The sequence below is a fragment of the Mercenaria mercenaria genome, chromosome 3, assembly GCF_021730395.1.
Source record: "Mercenaria mercenaria strain notata chromosome 3, MADL_Memer_1, whole genome shotgun sequence".
Lineage (NCBI taxonomy): Eukaryota > Metazoa > Mollusca > Bivalvia > Venerida > Veneridae > Mercenaria > Mercenaria mercenaria.
This window is the reverse complement of record NC_069363.1, coordinates 60,436,907-60,453,493: the sequence shown is the minus strand read 5'-3', so window position 1 is coordinate 60,453,493 and position 16,587 is coordinate 60,436,907. Positions and strand designations below refer to the sequence as shown.

General features: G+C 37.6%; 1 protein-coding gene across 6 annotated transcripts in view; it reads left to right on the top strand.

Moving 5' to 3' along the window:
- LOC123524598 (CYFIP-related Rac1 interactor B-like) overlaps positions 1-16,587 on the top strand; it is an 85,100-nt gene that overhangs the window by 34,289 nt on the left and 34,224 nt on the right. For 4 of the 6 annotated variants that reach the window (XM_045302895.2, XM_045302894.2, XM_045302892.2 and 1 more), the window contains exon 2: positions 14,912-15,031. In XM_045302895.2, coding sequence (XP_045158830.1) covers positions 14,950-15,031 — 82 coding nt within the window. In that variant the 5' untranslated portion in view covers positions 14,912-14,949. Of the gene's footprint in view, positions 1-11,140; positions 11,284-11,922; positions 12,053-14,911; positions 15,032-16,587 lie in introns of those variants that run through there. The other 2 variants (XM_045302893.2, XM_045302897.2) reach the window with 2 other exon arrangements.

Here is a 16,587-nt window from a genome sequence, read left to right as displayed (position 1 = left end):
CCTTGCCATTAAAATGCAGTGGCATGAGAGACGTGCTTTTGCTAAACTCAATCTCTAGATAATTATATGAGAATTTTTTGCTTTTGTTCTGGAAAATCTAAGGCATTGTGCAAAAGGATTTTCAGCAGGAAGGTATGTTGCATAATACTTTATTTCCTTGTCCCATTACGATATAATTACCAGAAGAAGCAAATAGTGACCTTCAGATCTGCGCAATAGAAACTAACTAAATGTCATTGGGTTGGTATTAACATATGGAACCTGTTAGGAAACAGGTGATGTCATATAACGGTAAACCACGCCATCAATATTAGACATGTTGTGCCTTTATAGAGTAGCATACTGTTAATAGTTATCTTCATATATATATTTTGAAAATTATTAGGTATTATATGAATGTTTTGGCATTCAGATTATAAACATTCCTTTGAATGAAAGACTTAACTGTATAGCAGCTTGAGATTTGAACATACTTATTCAGAATCAAATGAAATCCAACTGATACTGATAGTGGGATAAAATTAAGGTAGAAAGTTGTGTTACTGTAATATTTCTTAACAAATGTTAACAATAGTGCAAAAAAAGCCCTGATACAGACATACAACATGGCAGCCATTGCAAGTGTTACTAGTCTCGTTGACCCTGATGTCATATTTAAATGTACAGTGGGCCGTTAAAACTAAATAATTCTTGGCGCATGCTGGCAAAAAAATGCATAACCGCTGGACATGGTTTGTTATGGGGCCAATACAGCAAAAACCATTTTCATTACTATTCATAATAACGCAGGTATGAAATATCCTTAAATGATGAAGTATTGCGATAGAACAATAAAGCTATTTCTTATGCTATTTTTATGTACTTCATAAATATCTAGTGTTTCCTTAATATGATTATTGATCATCATAAAGAAATGGGGATATGTGAGAGTTTTATTCACTATGTGGAAATTATTTCTTAACATCTTTTTCTGGGATACTTTTACTTTTTAGCTCACCTGTCACAAAGTGACAAGGTGAGCTTTTGTGATCGTGCGGTGTCCGTCGTCCGTGCGTGCGTCCGTGCGTGCGTCCGTCCGTCCGTAAACTTTTGCTTGTGACCACTCTAGAGGTCACATTTTTCATGGGATCTTTATGAAAATTGGTCAGAATATTCATCTTGATGATATCTAGGTCAAGTTCGAAACTGGGTCACGTGCCGTCAAAAACTAGGTCATTAGGTCTAAAAATAGAAAAACCTTGTGACCTCTCTAGAGGCCATATATTTCACAAGATCTTCATGAAAATTGGTCAGAATGTTCACCTTGATGATATCTAGGTCAAGTTCGAAACTGGGTCACGTGCCATCAAAAACTAGGTCAGTAGGTCTAAAAATAGAAAAACCTTGTGACCTCTCTAGAGGCCATATATTTCACAAGATCTTCATGAAAATTGGTCAGAATGTTCACCTTGATGATATCTAGGTCAAGTTCGAAACTGGGTCACGTGCCATCAAAAACTAGGTCAGTAGGTCTAAAAATAGAAAAACCTTGTGACCTCTCTAGAGGCCATATATTTCACAAGATCTTCATGAAAATTGGTCAGAATGTTCACCTTGATGATATCTAGGTCAAGTTCGAAACTGGGTCACGTGCTGTCAAAAACTAGGTCAGTAGGTCTAATAATAGAAAAACCTTGTGACCTCTCTAGAGGCCACATTTTTCATGGGATCTGTATGAAAGTTGGTCTGAATGTTTATCTTGATGGTATCTAGGTCAAGTTCGAAACTGGGTCACGTGCGGTTAAAAACTAGGTCAGTAGGTCTAAAAATAGAAAAACCTTGTGACCTCTCTTGAGGCCATATATTTCATGAGATCTTCATGAAAATTGGTCAGAATGTTCACCTTGATGATATCTAGGTCAAGTTTGAAAGTGGGTCACATGCCGTCAAAAACTAGGTCAGTAGGTCAAATAATAGAAACACCTTGTGACCTCTCTAGAGGCCATATTTTTCATGGGATCTGTATGAAAGTTGGTCTGAATGTTCATCTTGATGATATCTAGGTCAAGTTCGAAAGTGGGTCATGTGCCATCAAAAACTAGGTCAGTAGGTCAAATAATAGAAAAACCTTGTGACCTCTCTAAAGGCCATATTTTTCATGGAATCTGTATGAAAGTTGGTCTGAATGTTCATCTTGATGATATCTAGGTCAGGTTCGAAACAGGGTCATGTGCGGTCAAAAACTAGGTCAGTAGGTCTAAAAATAGAAAAACCTTGTGACCTCTCTAGAGGCCATACTTTTGAATGGATCTCCATAAAAATTGGTCAGAATGTTCACCTTGATGATATCTAGGTCAAGTTTGAAACTGGGTCATGTGCCTTAAAAAACTAGGTCAGTAGTTCAAATAATAAAAAAACCATGTGACCTCTCTAGAGGCCATACTTTTCATGGGATCTGTATGAAAGTTGGTCTGAATGTTCATCTTGATGATACCTAGGTCAAGTTTGAAACTGGATCAACTGCGGTCAAAAACTAGGACAGTAGGTCTAAAATTATTAAAATCTTTTGACCTCTCTAGAGGCCATATTTTTCAATGGATTTTCATGAAAATTGATCTGAATGTTCACCTTGATGATATCTAGGTCAAGTTCGAAACTGGGTCACGTGCGGTCAAAAACTAGGCCAGTAGGTATAAAAATAGAAAAACCTTGTGACCTCTCTAGAGGCCATATTTTTCATGAGATCTTCATGAAAATTAGTGAGAATGTTTACCTTGATGATATCTAGGTAAAATTCAAAACAGGGTCACGTACCTTCGAAAACTAGGTCAATAGGTCAAATAATAGAAAAACCTTGTGACCTCTCTAGAGACCATATTTTTCAATGGATCTTCTTGAAAATTGGTCAGAATTTTTATCTTGATAATATCTAGGTCAAGTTCAGAACTGGGTCACATGAGCTCATAAACTAGGTCACTATGTCAAATAATAGAAAAAATGACGTCATACTCAAAACTGGGTCATATGGGAAGAGGTGAGCGATTCAGGACCATCATGGTCCTCTTGTTTATTGCTTCACTTTAGAAGGTGTGCCAACTGTATACTGTATTTCATCCAATTGGTGCTCCACTCTTTTATGAAGTTTTGTTCTTAGAATATATGTTGCTTTCAAGTATTATATACGTATTGGGATGATGAATAAACTTGTAAAGCTCCTGTTGGTTATTGTTCAAACTGACAAAGTGATGAGCATTGTCTCATTCAGGGTCGAATAGGAAAGAAGTCTTAAGTACTTCTTTATTTATATGCACTTAAAACCTCTTTCTCATTATTCTGTTTATTTGTGTATCTTTAAATTACCGGCTTCAAATAGATCATAAACCAGTTTACATTGCAAGGTAGTTTTCTCTTTCCACATATTATTGACCTGTCTGTCTTTCTGTCTGTCTATCTATCTATCTGTCTCTCTGTCTGTCTGTCTGTCCATCCTCCAAAATTTAATTTAGTACTCGGCTGCCTAGTTATGCTTGCTATCAACATTTAGCTGGACTGTTTGGAGAAAAGGTAAAGCTATTGGACTCACCCTAGCGTTGGCTTGTATCTCAGTAACCGCTTGTAGAATAGATTGACGCCCACACACTTAGCTCAATAGGGAGAGCGCAGATCTCTCATTACTTGTAGAGAACAAGTTTGTACTGGCACAGATTCCAGGAACACTGGTTAGGTTAACTACCCACCATTACACAGCTGAAATCCTGTTGGAAAAATGGTGTTATACCCTAAACAAACAAAACTTCACACACTTGTCCACTGTGATGAACAGACATCCACAATTCTGTTTTGCATTTTTACAAAATGATGCCCCTTTTTCGACTTTGCAATTTTTGGTAAAGGTTTTGTGTGCAAGCTGGTATTTCAGTGCCCACTAATGGAAATGGATTGAAACTTCACACACTCTTCCACTGTGACGAGCTGATATGCATTGTACAGGTTCAATAACTGTGTTTTGCATTTTTAGCTCGACTATTCGAAGAATAAGTAGAGCTATCCTACTCACCACGGCGTCGGCGTCGGTGTCGGCGTCGGCGTCACACCTTGGGTTAAGTTTTTCGTACCAGTCCACATTTTGACAAAGTCTTTTGAGATAAAGCTTTGAAACTTTCAACACTTGTTTACCATCATCATGGCCAGTTATAGGCAAGAGCACATAACTCCATCAAGGATTTTGGCTGAATTATGGCCCCTTTTGACTTAGAAATCATGGTTAAGTTTTTCGTACCAGTTCATATTTTGACAAAAGTCTTTTGAGATAAAGCTTTGAAACTTTCAACACTTGTTTACCATCACCATGTCCAGTTATAGGCAAGAGCACATAACTCCATCAAGGATTTTGGCTGAATTATGGCTCTTTTTGACTTAGAAATCTGGGTTAATATTTCGTACCAGTCCACATCTTGACAAAGTCTTTTGAGATAAAGTTTTGAAACTTTCAGCACTTGTTTACCATCACCATGTCCAGTTATAGGCAAGAGCACATAACTCCATCAAGGATTTTGACTGAATTATGGCCCCTTTTGACTTAGAAATCATGGTTAAGTTTTTCGTACCAGTTCATATTTTGACAAAGTCTTTTGAGATAAAGCTTTCAAACTTTCAACACTTGGTTACCATCACCATGTCCAGTTATAGGCAAGAGCACATAACTCCATCAAGGATTTTGGCTGAATTATGGCCCTTTTTGACTTAGAAATCTGGGTTAATATTTCGTACCAGTTCATATTTTGACAAAGTCTTTTGAGATAAAGCTTTGAAACTTTCATCATCTGTTTACCATCACCATGTCCAGTTATAGGCAAGAGTACATAACTCCATCAAGGATTTTGGCTGAATTATGGCCCTTTTTGACTTAGAAATCTGGGTTAATATTTCGTACCAGTTCATATTTTGACAAAGTCTTTTGAGATAAAGCTTTGAAACTTTCATCATCTGTTTACCATCACCATGTCCAGTTATAGGCAAGAGTACATAACTCCATCAAGGATTTTGGCTGAATTATGGCCCTTTTTGACTGAGAAATCTTGGTTAAGTTTTTCGTACCAGTTCATATTTTTTGTAAAGTGTTTGACATATGGCTTTGAAACTTTTATCACTAGTTTAGTATAATAGTCTCTATCTGTAGGAAAGAGAACATAACTCTGTCATCTGTTTTGGCTGAATTATGGCCCATTTTGGACTTTGAAATTGGTTCTGTTTCCATACAAGTCCATGTTTTGTCAAAACTATTTGACATATGGCTTTTAAACTTTGAACACTTGTTTATCATTATGATTTCCATCTGTAGGCAAGAGTACATCACTATTTTGACTGAATTATGGCCCTTTTTGGACTTTGAAATTGGCTCATATATTGCCATTTAGTGCAAGACTTATTGAAATCAAAGTAATACAGAAACATTGTTTGTCTAATCTATTTATTTCTTTTGTCTGAATATCCGTGGAAATATTTTGACACCATTCTTCAATCAATTCTTCGAATAGTCGAGCGCGCTGTCATCAGACAGCTCTTGTTAGCTCACCTGTCACAAAGTGACAAGGTGAGCTTTTGTGATCGCGCGGCGTCCGTCGTCAGTCCGTCCGTCCTTGCGTGCGTGCGTAAACTTTTGCTTGTGACCACTCTAGAGGTCACATTTTTCATGGGATCTTTATGAAAGTTGGTCAGAATGTTCATCTTGATGATATCTAGGTCAAGTTCGAAACTGGGTCACGTGCGGTCAAAAACTAGGTCAGTAGGTCTAAAAATAGAAAAACATTGTGACCTCTCTAGAGGCCAAATTTTTCATGAGATCTTCATGAAAATTGGTCAGAATGTTCACCTTGATGATATCTAGGTCAAGTTCGAAACTGGGTCACGTGGGGTCAAAAACTAGGTCAGTAGGTCTAAAAATAGAAAAACCTTGTGACCTCTCTAGAGGCCAAATTTTTCATGAGATCATCATGAAAATTGGTCAGAATGTTCACCTTGATGATATCTAGGTCAAGTTCGAAACTGGGTCACATGGGGTCAAAAACTAGGTCAGTAGGTCTAAAAATAGAAAAACCTTGTGACCTCTCTAGAGGCCATCTTTCTCAATGGATTTTCATGAAAATTGGTCAGAATGTTCACCTTGATGATATCTAGGTCAAGTTCGAAACTGGGTCACGTGGGGTCAAAAACTAGGTCAGTAGGTCTAAAAATAGAAAAACCTTGTGACCTCTCTAGAGGCCATATTTCTCAAGAGATCTTCATGAAAATCGGTCAGATTGTTCACCTTGATGATATCTAGGTCGAGTTTGAAACTGGGTCACGTGCCGTCAAAAACTAGGTCAGTAGGTCTGAAAATAGAAAAACCTTGTGACCTCTCTAGAGGCCATGTTTTTCATGGGATCTTTATGAAAATTAGTCAGAATGTTCACCTTGATGATATCTAGGTCAAGTTCGAAACTGGTTTATGTGCGGTCAATAACTAGGTCAGTAGAACTAAAAATAGAAAAACCTTGTGACCTCTCTAGAGGCCATATTTTTCAAGAGATCTTCATGAAAATTGGTCAGAATGTTCACCTTGATGATATCTAGGTCATGTTCGAAACTGGGTCACGTGCGGTCAAAAACTAGGTCAGTAGGTCTAAAAATAGAAAAACCTTGTAACGTCTCTAGAGGCCATATTTCTCAATGGATCTTCATGAAAATTGGTGAGAATGTTCAGCTTGATGATACCTAGGTCAAGTTCGTAACTTGGTCATGTGCGGTCAAAAACTAGGTCAGCAGGTCGAAAAATAGAAAAACCTTGTGACTTCTCTAGAGGCCATATTTTTCATGAGATCTTCAGGAAAATTGGTGAGAATGTTCACCTTGATGATATCTAGGTCAAGTTCAAAAGTGGGTCACGTGCCTTCAAAAACTAGGTCATTAGGTCAAATAATAGAAAAACCTTGTGACCTCTCTAGAGGTCATATTTTTCAACGGATCTTCATGAAAATTGGTCAGAATTTTTTATCTTGATGATATCTAGGTCACATGTGCTCAAAAACTAGGTCACTGTGTCAAATCATAGAAATAACGACGTCATACTCAGTTCAACACTGGGTCATGTGGGGATAGGTGAGCGATTCAGGACCATCATGGTCCTCTTGTTACAAGATTATGCCCCTTTTTGACTTTTGTTTTTAGCTCACCTGTCACAAAGTGACAAGGTGAGCTTTTGTGAGCGCGCAGCGTCCGTCGTCCGTCCGTCCGTGCGTAAACTTTTGCTTGTGACCACTCTAGAGGACACATTTTTCATGGGATCTTTATGAAAATTGGTCAGAATGTTCACCTTGATGATATCTAGGTCAAGTTCGAAACTGCGTCACGTGCGGTCAAAAACTAGGTCAGTAGGTCTAAAAATAGAAAAACCTTGTGACCTCTCTAGAGGCCACATTTTTCATAAGATCTTCATGAAAGTTGGTCTGAATGTTTGCTTTGGTGATATCAAGGTCAAGTTCGAAACTGGGTCACGTGCCATCAAAAACTAGGTCAGAGGTCAAATAAAAAAAAATCCTTGTGACCTCTCTGGAGGTCATATTTTTCATGGGATCTGCATGATAATTGGTCAGAATGTTCATCTTGATGATATCTAGATCAAGTTCGAAACTAGGTCACGTCCGGTCCAAAACTAGGTCAGTAGGTCAAATAATAGAAAAACCTTGTGACCTCTGTAGAGGCCGTATTTTTCATTGGATCTGCATGAAAATTGATCAGAATGTTCATCTTGATGATATGTAGGACAAGTTTGAAACCGGGACAACTGTGGTCAAAAACTAGGTCAGTAGGTCAAATAATAGAAAATCCTTGTGACCTCTCTAGAGGTCATATTTTTCATGGGACCTGCATGAAAACTTGTCAGAATGTTCATCTTGATGATATTAAGGTCAAGTTCGAAACTGGGTCACGTCCGATACAAAACTAGGTCAGTAGGTCAAATAATAGAAAAACCTTGTGACCACTCTAGAGGCCATAGTTTTCATGGGATCTACATGAAAGTTGGTCTGATTGTTCATCTTGATGATATCTAGGTCAAGTTCGAAACTGGGTCAACTGCATTCCAAAACTAGGTCAGTAGATCTAAAAATAGAAAATCCTTGTGACCTCCCTGGAGGTCATATTTTTCAAGGGATCTGTATGAAAATTGGTCAGAATGTTCATCTTGATGATATGTAGGTCAAGTTTGAAACTGGGTCACGTGCGGTCAAAAACTAGGTCAGTAAGTCAAATAATAGAAAAACCTTGTGACCTCTGTAGAGGCCATATTTTTCATGGGATCTGCATGAAAATTGGTCAGAATGTTCATCTTGATAATATCTAGGCCAAGTTGTAAACTGGGTCGCATGCGGTCAAAAACTAGGTCAGTAGGTCAGATAATAGAAAAACCTTGTGACCACTCTAGAGGCCATAGTTTTCATGGGATCTGCATGAAAGTTGGTCTGAATGTTCATCTTGATGATATCTAGGTCAAGTTTGAAACCGGGTCAACTGCGGTCAAAAACTAGGTCACTAGGTCTCAACATAGAAAAACCTTTTGACCTCTCTAGAGGCCATATTTTTCAATGGATCTTCATGAAAATTGGTCAGAATTTTTATCTTAAAGATATCTAGATCAAGTTCAGAAGTAGGTCACATGAGCTCAAAAACTAGGTCACTATGTCAAATAATAGAGAAAAAAAACGATGTCATACTCAGTTCATGTGGGGGCAGGTGAGCTCTTGTTCATTCAGTTGACAAGGCGGTTGAATCGTCGAGTGTTGCTATCCTCAGACAGCTTTTATTAGCTCACCTGTCACGTAGTGACAAGGTGAGCTTTTGTGATCACCCTTCGTCCGTCGTCAGTCCGTCCGTCCGTCGGTCAACAATTTCTTGTCTGCACGATAGTGGTTTCATTTATGATTTTATTTTAACCAAACTTGCACACAACTTGTATCACCATAAGATCTCGGTTCCTTTCTTGAACTGGCCAGATCCCATTATGGGTTCCAGAGTTATGGTCCCTGAAAGAGCCAAAATTAGCTATTTTGACCTTGTCTGCACTTTATTTATGGTTTTATTTGATACAAACTTCCAAAATATCTTCAACAACAATAAATCTTGGATTCCATGACAAATCAGATCCAATTGTAGGTTCCAGAGTAATTTTATTTCTGATTACCTCCCCTGATTTTAATCAAAATGGATTTATATCAGTAAGTCCTTATAGGACTTATTTGAAATTTCATTATTAGCATTAGTTTGACTGAGCCAATCAGGGTAGATAACTATGGACTGATTTTATGTCAAATTAGCTCCCTTTATTTCAAATTAAAATGGGTATATCTCCGTAACTAATGAAGATACTGATCTGAATTTTCATTTATGTCAACAGATTAATTTGGCAGATCCTTCTTTTGTTCACTTACAATAATTTTCTTTTAATTACTTCCCTTTTACGTTACTATAAATAGCTTATTTTTTGTATTTTTTTTATTATTGGCTGTAGGGAAAACCCGAGACCACTTTTCTGTGATACAACATGGATGATACCTCCAATTTTTAGGTGTATTTTGACATATCTGTACCTTTTAAGAATTTTTTTTTCTTTTTGGTTAAATTTCTTCCCTTTGTTTTTCCTGTTCTTTGGACTTAGATATTTTTTCTGAGGACCTTCTTGTCCTCAAGTGCAATGATAACAGGTGAGCGATATAGGGCCATCATGGCCCTCTTGTTTATTTTGGTGGCAAGATTGAGGAAGGGAGGTGTAGGGGTGTATGTTGGTGTTATTTATTGAGTAGTAAAATTTGTCACTTACAGTAACAAATGTACAATTTGTTGTTAAAAGTGTTTCTACTGTAGTTACAGCTTGCTATGAAGAAAGGTCCAAAGGTTCTTCTGCTGTAGTTTAAAGTGTGGTTAAGAGAGGTTCTATTGTAGTTATGATCATATTGATGTACTGTTCAGAGAGGTTCTATTGTTGTTATGATGTGCTGTTCAGAGAGGTTCTATTGTAGTTATGATGTGCTGTTCAGAGAGGTCCTGTTGTAGTTTTGATGTGCTGTTCAGAGAGGTTCTATTGTTGTTATGATGTGCTGTTCAGAGAGGTTCTATTGTAGTTATGATGTGCTGTTCAGAGAGGTTCTGTTGTAGTTATGATGTGCTGTTCAGAGAGGTTCTATTGTTGTTATGATGTGCTGTTAAGAGAGGTTCTATTGTTGTTATGATGTGCTGTTCAGAGAGGTTCTGTTGTTGTTATGATGTGCTGTTCAGAGAGGTTCTATTGTAGTTATGATGTGCTGTTAAGAGAGGTTCTATTGTAGTTATGATCATATTGATGTACTGTTCAGAGAGGTTCTATTGTAGTTATGATGTGCTGTTAAGAGAGGTTCTATTGTAGTTATGATCATATTGATGTACTGTTCAGAGAGGTTCTATTGTTGTTATGATGTGCTGTTCAGAGAGGTTCTATTGTTGTTATGATGTGCTGTTCAGAGAGGTTCTAGTGTAGTTATGATGTGCTGTTCAGAGAGGAGAGGTTCTATTGTAGTTATGATGTGCTGTTCAGAGAGGTTCTATTGTAGTTATGATGTGCTGTTCAGAGAGGTTCTATTGTTGTTATGATGTGCTGTTCAGAGAGATTCTATTGTAGTTATGATGTGCTGTTAAGAGAGGTTCTGTTGTAGTTATGTTGTGCTGTTAAGAGAGGTTCTATTGTAGTTATGATGTGCTGTTAAGAGAGGTTCTATTGTAGTTATGATGTGCTGTTAAGAGAGGTTCTATTGTAGTTATGATGTGCCGTTCTGAGAGGTTTTACTGTAGTTACAATAAGCTGTTAAAAGAAACATACTACTTTAGTTGTTACAATGTGCTGTTAATAGAGGTTTACGGTAGTTAAAATGTGCTGTTAAAGGGAGGTTCTACTGGAGTTACATTGTGCTGTTAAGAGAGGTTTTACTGTAGTTACAGAGTCTTCTCAGTTGAATATGCTACATGTAAGTAGGTATAGGGAAAAATACAGTATACATGTAGCACTTTTTTCTCTCCTAAATTGTTTACATAACATTCTTAAATTTACTTCTGGGTGAAACAAGGTAATAATCATGATGTAGAGAAACCCATTTATGTCATGATCAGATGATAGGAAATTGTTGATAAAGTACTACTTCCATTGTTTTCTCCATGTGTTGAGATACCATTTGTATGTTAATTGGTATACTAGGAATTTATTGTTAGAGGTAAGGATCAGTAACATTTTGGACATAACTGGTAATTAAAATGACATTTAATGAAATACAGTAGTTTTTAAAGGTAACGGTAAGGATAGATTCTTTTAATAGGAAGAAAAGAAGATTTTATTTATAGAATATAACCAAGCTTTCAGTTTCTCGTCTATTGGGTACAGTTTTGTTGTCTGTTTATGTAATTATGTAATAGTGTAGTAGTATATTATGAATATCATACAGTAAATATGATAGAAAAAAACTTTATTTCATTGTCAGTGTGCATCCTTATATTCTCAAGTATATACTGGTTTACATGTAAGTTTAGCCCACACATTTGTTGCATAAGGAAAAAAATACCAACAATTAAGAACGGCTGAAATTTGAAATCTTGATCTTATTACGACTGATTTTTAGCACCATAATTCAAAGAATAGGTAGAGCTGTTGGACTTGTCCATTTGTCAGCATCCTGATTTGGTGGTTAAGTTTTTGTACATAAGCTGGTTTCTCAGTAACCACCTGTGGGAATAGGTTGAAACTTCACACACTTATTTACTGTGATAAACTGACCTACGCTGCATAGGCTCTGTAACTCTGTTTTGCAATTTTACAAAATTATGCCCCTTTTTCGACTTCTATTATTATTCAGCATGGCTGATGAATAACCGAGCATGGCTGTCCGCTGACAACTCTTGTTTGTCATGTAACAAAGCTGTCAGTTACTATGTGAGAACAAATTGATGCTGGTAGAAACATTAACATCAGTATGTGAATGAAGACAGTTTAATCCAACAAAAATGTGTTTTGCTTTTGGTATAGTATTGTTTTTCAACAGTTTTCAGTTGTATAATGGCAGGCCATTACCTAACAAGTGTTCATGAATTCTGTAACAGTACTTATATGAGCCGCGCCATGTGAAAATCAACATAGTGGCTTTGCGACCAGCATGGATCCAGACCAGCCTGCACATCCGCGCAGTCTGGTCAGGATCCATGCTGTTCGCTAACAGCTTCTCCAATTCCAATAGGCTTTAAAAGCGAACAGCATGGAGCCTGACCAGACTGCGCGGATGCGCAGGCTGATCTGGATCCATGCTGGTCGCATACCCACTATGTTGGTTTTCCCATGGCACGGCTCATATGTTCTTGAAAGCAATTGTCAACTTCTTCTGCACATGAAACAGAGGTGGAGGATGAATAATTTGAGACATCATTGTTCAGGGATCAGACTTGTGATCCTTCAATCCATAGATCTATGCTCTACCTATTGAGCTGACAAATCGAGGTTTCAACGCAATAAGGGCGTATCTACATATAGTTATTATATGTAGATACGCCCTTATTGCGTTGAACCCTCGAAATGTAATGTACACAAAAAAGCGCTGGTACAAAATTTAGAAATTATTAGAAATATTTTTGATTGATACTGGTTTTAGCCCAAGTATTGTACTGTTTTCTGCAACAAGAACCATAAAACTGTCAACATTTTTTTCGTCTCCTGGTAGCCTGAAACGAGGAAACTAACAGTTTTAAAATGTTTATTCAAAAGAAAAAAAAGACCCTTAAATTTATCAAAAGCAGAAACTTCCTGCTAGTTATTTAATACCTGCAATGATTTGCAGGAGTTCACATATTCCTCTTTTTACAAAAAAAAAGAAAACAGGTCAACAAGTATCAGCAAACAAGAAAAAAGTTTTAGCTCACTCTCAAAAATATTATACTGTCAAATATTTAATGCATTCTTGCATCAATAGAGATTTTAAAGTTAGTGACGGTCTAAAGGGTGTAGAATGAGTTACAAAAGGAGGGGAAGTTTTAAATGTGGACAAAGAGTATCTTCGATGAAATACAAGGTTTCACTTTATTTATACTAGATATTTTAAATGCCCGCTAAAATCAATCTGTTCATGATTGAAATGCCAACAAAAGAATAAATTTCTATTCATTTTACCTTCAGGAGTTAAGTTATGCAAATTCATATTTCGAAGAAATAGCTGATTTAGCAAAATCTTTGAAAATACAGTACATGAGCCGTGCCATGAGAAAACCAACATAGTGGGTATGCGACCAGCATGGAGCCAGACCAGCCTGCGCATCCGCGCAGTCTGGTCAGGCTCCATGCTGTTCGCTTTTAAAGCCTATTGGAATTGGAGAAACTGTTAGCGAACAGCATGGATCCTGACCAGACTGCGTGGATGCGCAGGCTGGTCTGGATCCATGCTGGTCGCATACCCACTATGTTGGTTTTCCCATGGCACGGCTCAATTACTAATTCACATTAAATATAGAAGCCATGCCCAGGAATTACATGTTGCTGCAGTATGATATATTTAAGGAATAATATATAGCAGAACCATGTTTTGATATATTTAAACACTGAAGATGTACATTGTAATTTGTTTGTTGGATAATTTCAGGAGGATGTAGTCTGAGTGAAGTACATTTTGTATTCTGTTCTGTGTGGCTTATAACCATTCTGAGACTCAGTGTTGATAAATGAAAACATGGTTCTGGTATATTTTATGTAAAAATGTTGACGAAAAAGGGAATCACTATTTCTTGTTCATGTGTGGTGCTGTTTAATAGGTCCGAGTGAAAACTGATTCAGAGTGTTCAAATGTTCTAAAGCCTGGTTCTTCCATATTTTATTTTGATTGTAATATATGTCTTTTATGTGAAACACTTGATGAAATAGGGTAGCATTGTTTGTTTGCATGTATATGAGCCAATGTAACATCCCCATGACTGTGTTTCAACAATATTAAATGAAGCGAAGGGGTTACACATCTGGCGGAATACCGGTAATTCAGGAGTGCTTAGATGTCTAGAGAATTATTCTGCTCATCTAATAATGGATTCAGAGTTTGTGAATTATGTGTTTTATCTTTTTATACGCCCGTCTCTGAAAGAGCGGGGCGTATTATGTGAACACCCATGGCGGGCGGGCGGCATCCAAAAGCATGTCCGCTCTCTTAAGTCGAACAGTTTTCATCTGATCTTCACCAAACTTGCTGTTCTATTTTGGCCAAGTTCGATAACCACCCAAATTGCACCAGGCACTCTTGGATTATGGCCCTTGAATTACTCGAAAAACTGTAAAATTAACCTTGTCCATTCAAACAGTTTTGATCCGATTGTCAATTTCATCCAACATGGAACCTCACAAATACCTTGATTCCTTCTTACTCTTTTTTGAGTTAACAAGGCATACAACACATCAACATTATTACCTTTATGATATGCAATTGAATATTTATGTCAGCTCTCTTAAGTCGAACAGTTTTCATCTGATCTTCACCAAACTTGCTGACAATGTTTGTGGGCATAATATCTCGGGCAAGTTCGATAACCACCCAAATCGCCCAAGGCACTCTTGGGTTACGGCCCTTGAATTACTCGAAATCTGCAAAATTAACCTTGTCCATTCAGACAGTTTTGATCTGATTGTCAATTTCATCCAACATCACCAATATCTTGATTCCATCTTACTCTTTTTTTGAGTTAACAAGGCATACAACATCAACATTATTACCTTTATGATATGTAACTGAATATATATAATAGATGGGCGTATTTTGTGACAGTCTGGCACTCTTGTTTTGATCATTGATTATGTTATGTTAAACTAAGGTATTCTATTATATTAACGTATTGTTGTTGTTGTTTTTTTCAGTTGTCATTGTAGAGCTGAGTGGCTGCTAGGAGCCCACTATGGGGAATCTCCTCAAGTTATTATCTCGGGAGGAAAGCAAGAAGGCTGATGATATCTATACTTTCTTTGTTGATTTTGAAAGTATGTATAATTATGCACTCTGAATAGTAGATTTGTCTATTTGGTTTGTGAGGCTCACAAACTTTTTTTTTTTCAACAGACTCAGTGCATTGTATTTCAGTTATTATGAAGGCCAGTTAACCTAGGGAGTATGAATTTCATACTGGTACTAAGATGTATTCTGGAAGTAACCGATTACTTACTCACATGTATCATTTGTGCATATAGAGATCAAATAACTTTTGTTAATAAATTGTCGTGTAAAAGAATATATCCTTTTTCAGGGATTGAACTTAAAGGCTCATAATGTATTTAGTTTGTACAGATTTTTTTAGCTCAATTGTGATTACAGCTTTAAGCTTATTTGAACCGCTCTCGAGATCGCTTCCTGTCTTTGTTTATAATGTGGCTGTCACATTTTTGTTACACACACAAAATACATTCATTTCTTGTTCAATCTTGTTTTTATGCCCCCGAAGGGAGGCATATAGTTTTTGAACCGTCTGTCTGTCTGTCGGTCTGTCCGCAATTTTCGTGTCCAGTCCATATCTTTGTCATCGATGGATGGATTTTCAAATAACTTGGCATGAATGTGTACCACAGTAAGACGACGTGCAGTGCGCAAGACCCAGGTCCGTAGCTCAAAGGTCAAGGTCACACTTAGACGTTAAAGGATAGTGCATTGATGGGCGTGTCCGGTCCATATCTTTGTCATCGATGGATGGATTTTCAAATAACTTGGCATGAATGTGTACCACAGAAAGACGACGTGCAGTGCGCAAGACCCAAGTCCGTAGCTCAAAGGTCAAGGTCACACTTAGACATTAAAGGATAGTGCATTGATGGGCGTGTCCGGTCCATATCTTTGTCATCGATGGATGGATTTTCAAATAACTTGGCATTAATGTGTACCACAGTAAGACGACGTGTCTTGCGCAAGACCCAGGTGCGTAGCTCAAAGGTCAAGGTCACACTTAGACGTTAAAGATCATTTTTCATGATAGTGCATTGATGGGCATGTCCGGTCCATATCTTTGTCATTCATGCATGGATTTTAAAATAACTATGCATGAATGTGTGACACAGTAAGACGATGTGTCGCGCGCAAGACCCAGCTCCATAGGTCAAAGGTCCTAAACTCTAACATCGGCCATAACTATTCATTCAAAGTGCCATCGGGGGCATGTGTCATCCTACGGAGACAGTTCTTGTTGCTAAATGTTTTCTTGTATATTTGCCAAAGGTTTGAATATTGGTAAATGCTGTTGAAAATCTTATTCTATAGTTTGTGATTACCTCCCTTTACGGCTTTAACTGTATTATATATGAGCCGTGCCATGGGAAAACCAACATAGTGGCTTTGCGACCAGCATGGATCCAGACCAGCCTGCGCATTCGCGCAGTCTGGTCAGGATCCATGCTATTCGCTTTAAAAGTCTACTGCAATTAGAGAAACCGTTAGCGAACAGCATGGATCCTGACCAGACTGCGCAGATGCGCAGGTTGGTCTGGATCCATGCTGGTCGCAAAGCCACTATGTTGGTTTTCTCATGGCGCGGCTCATATGTTCATGTGTA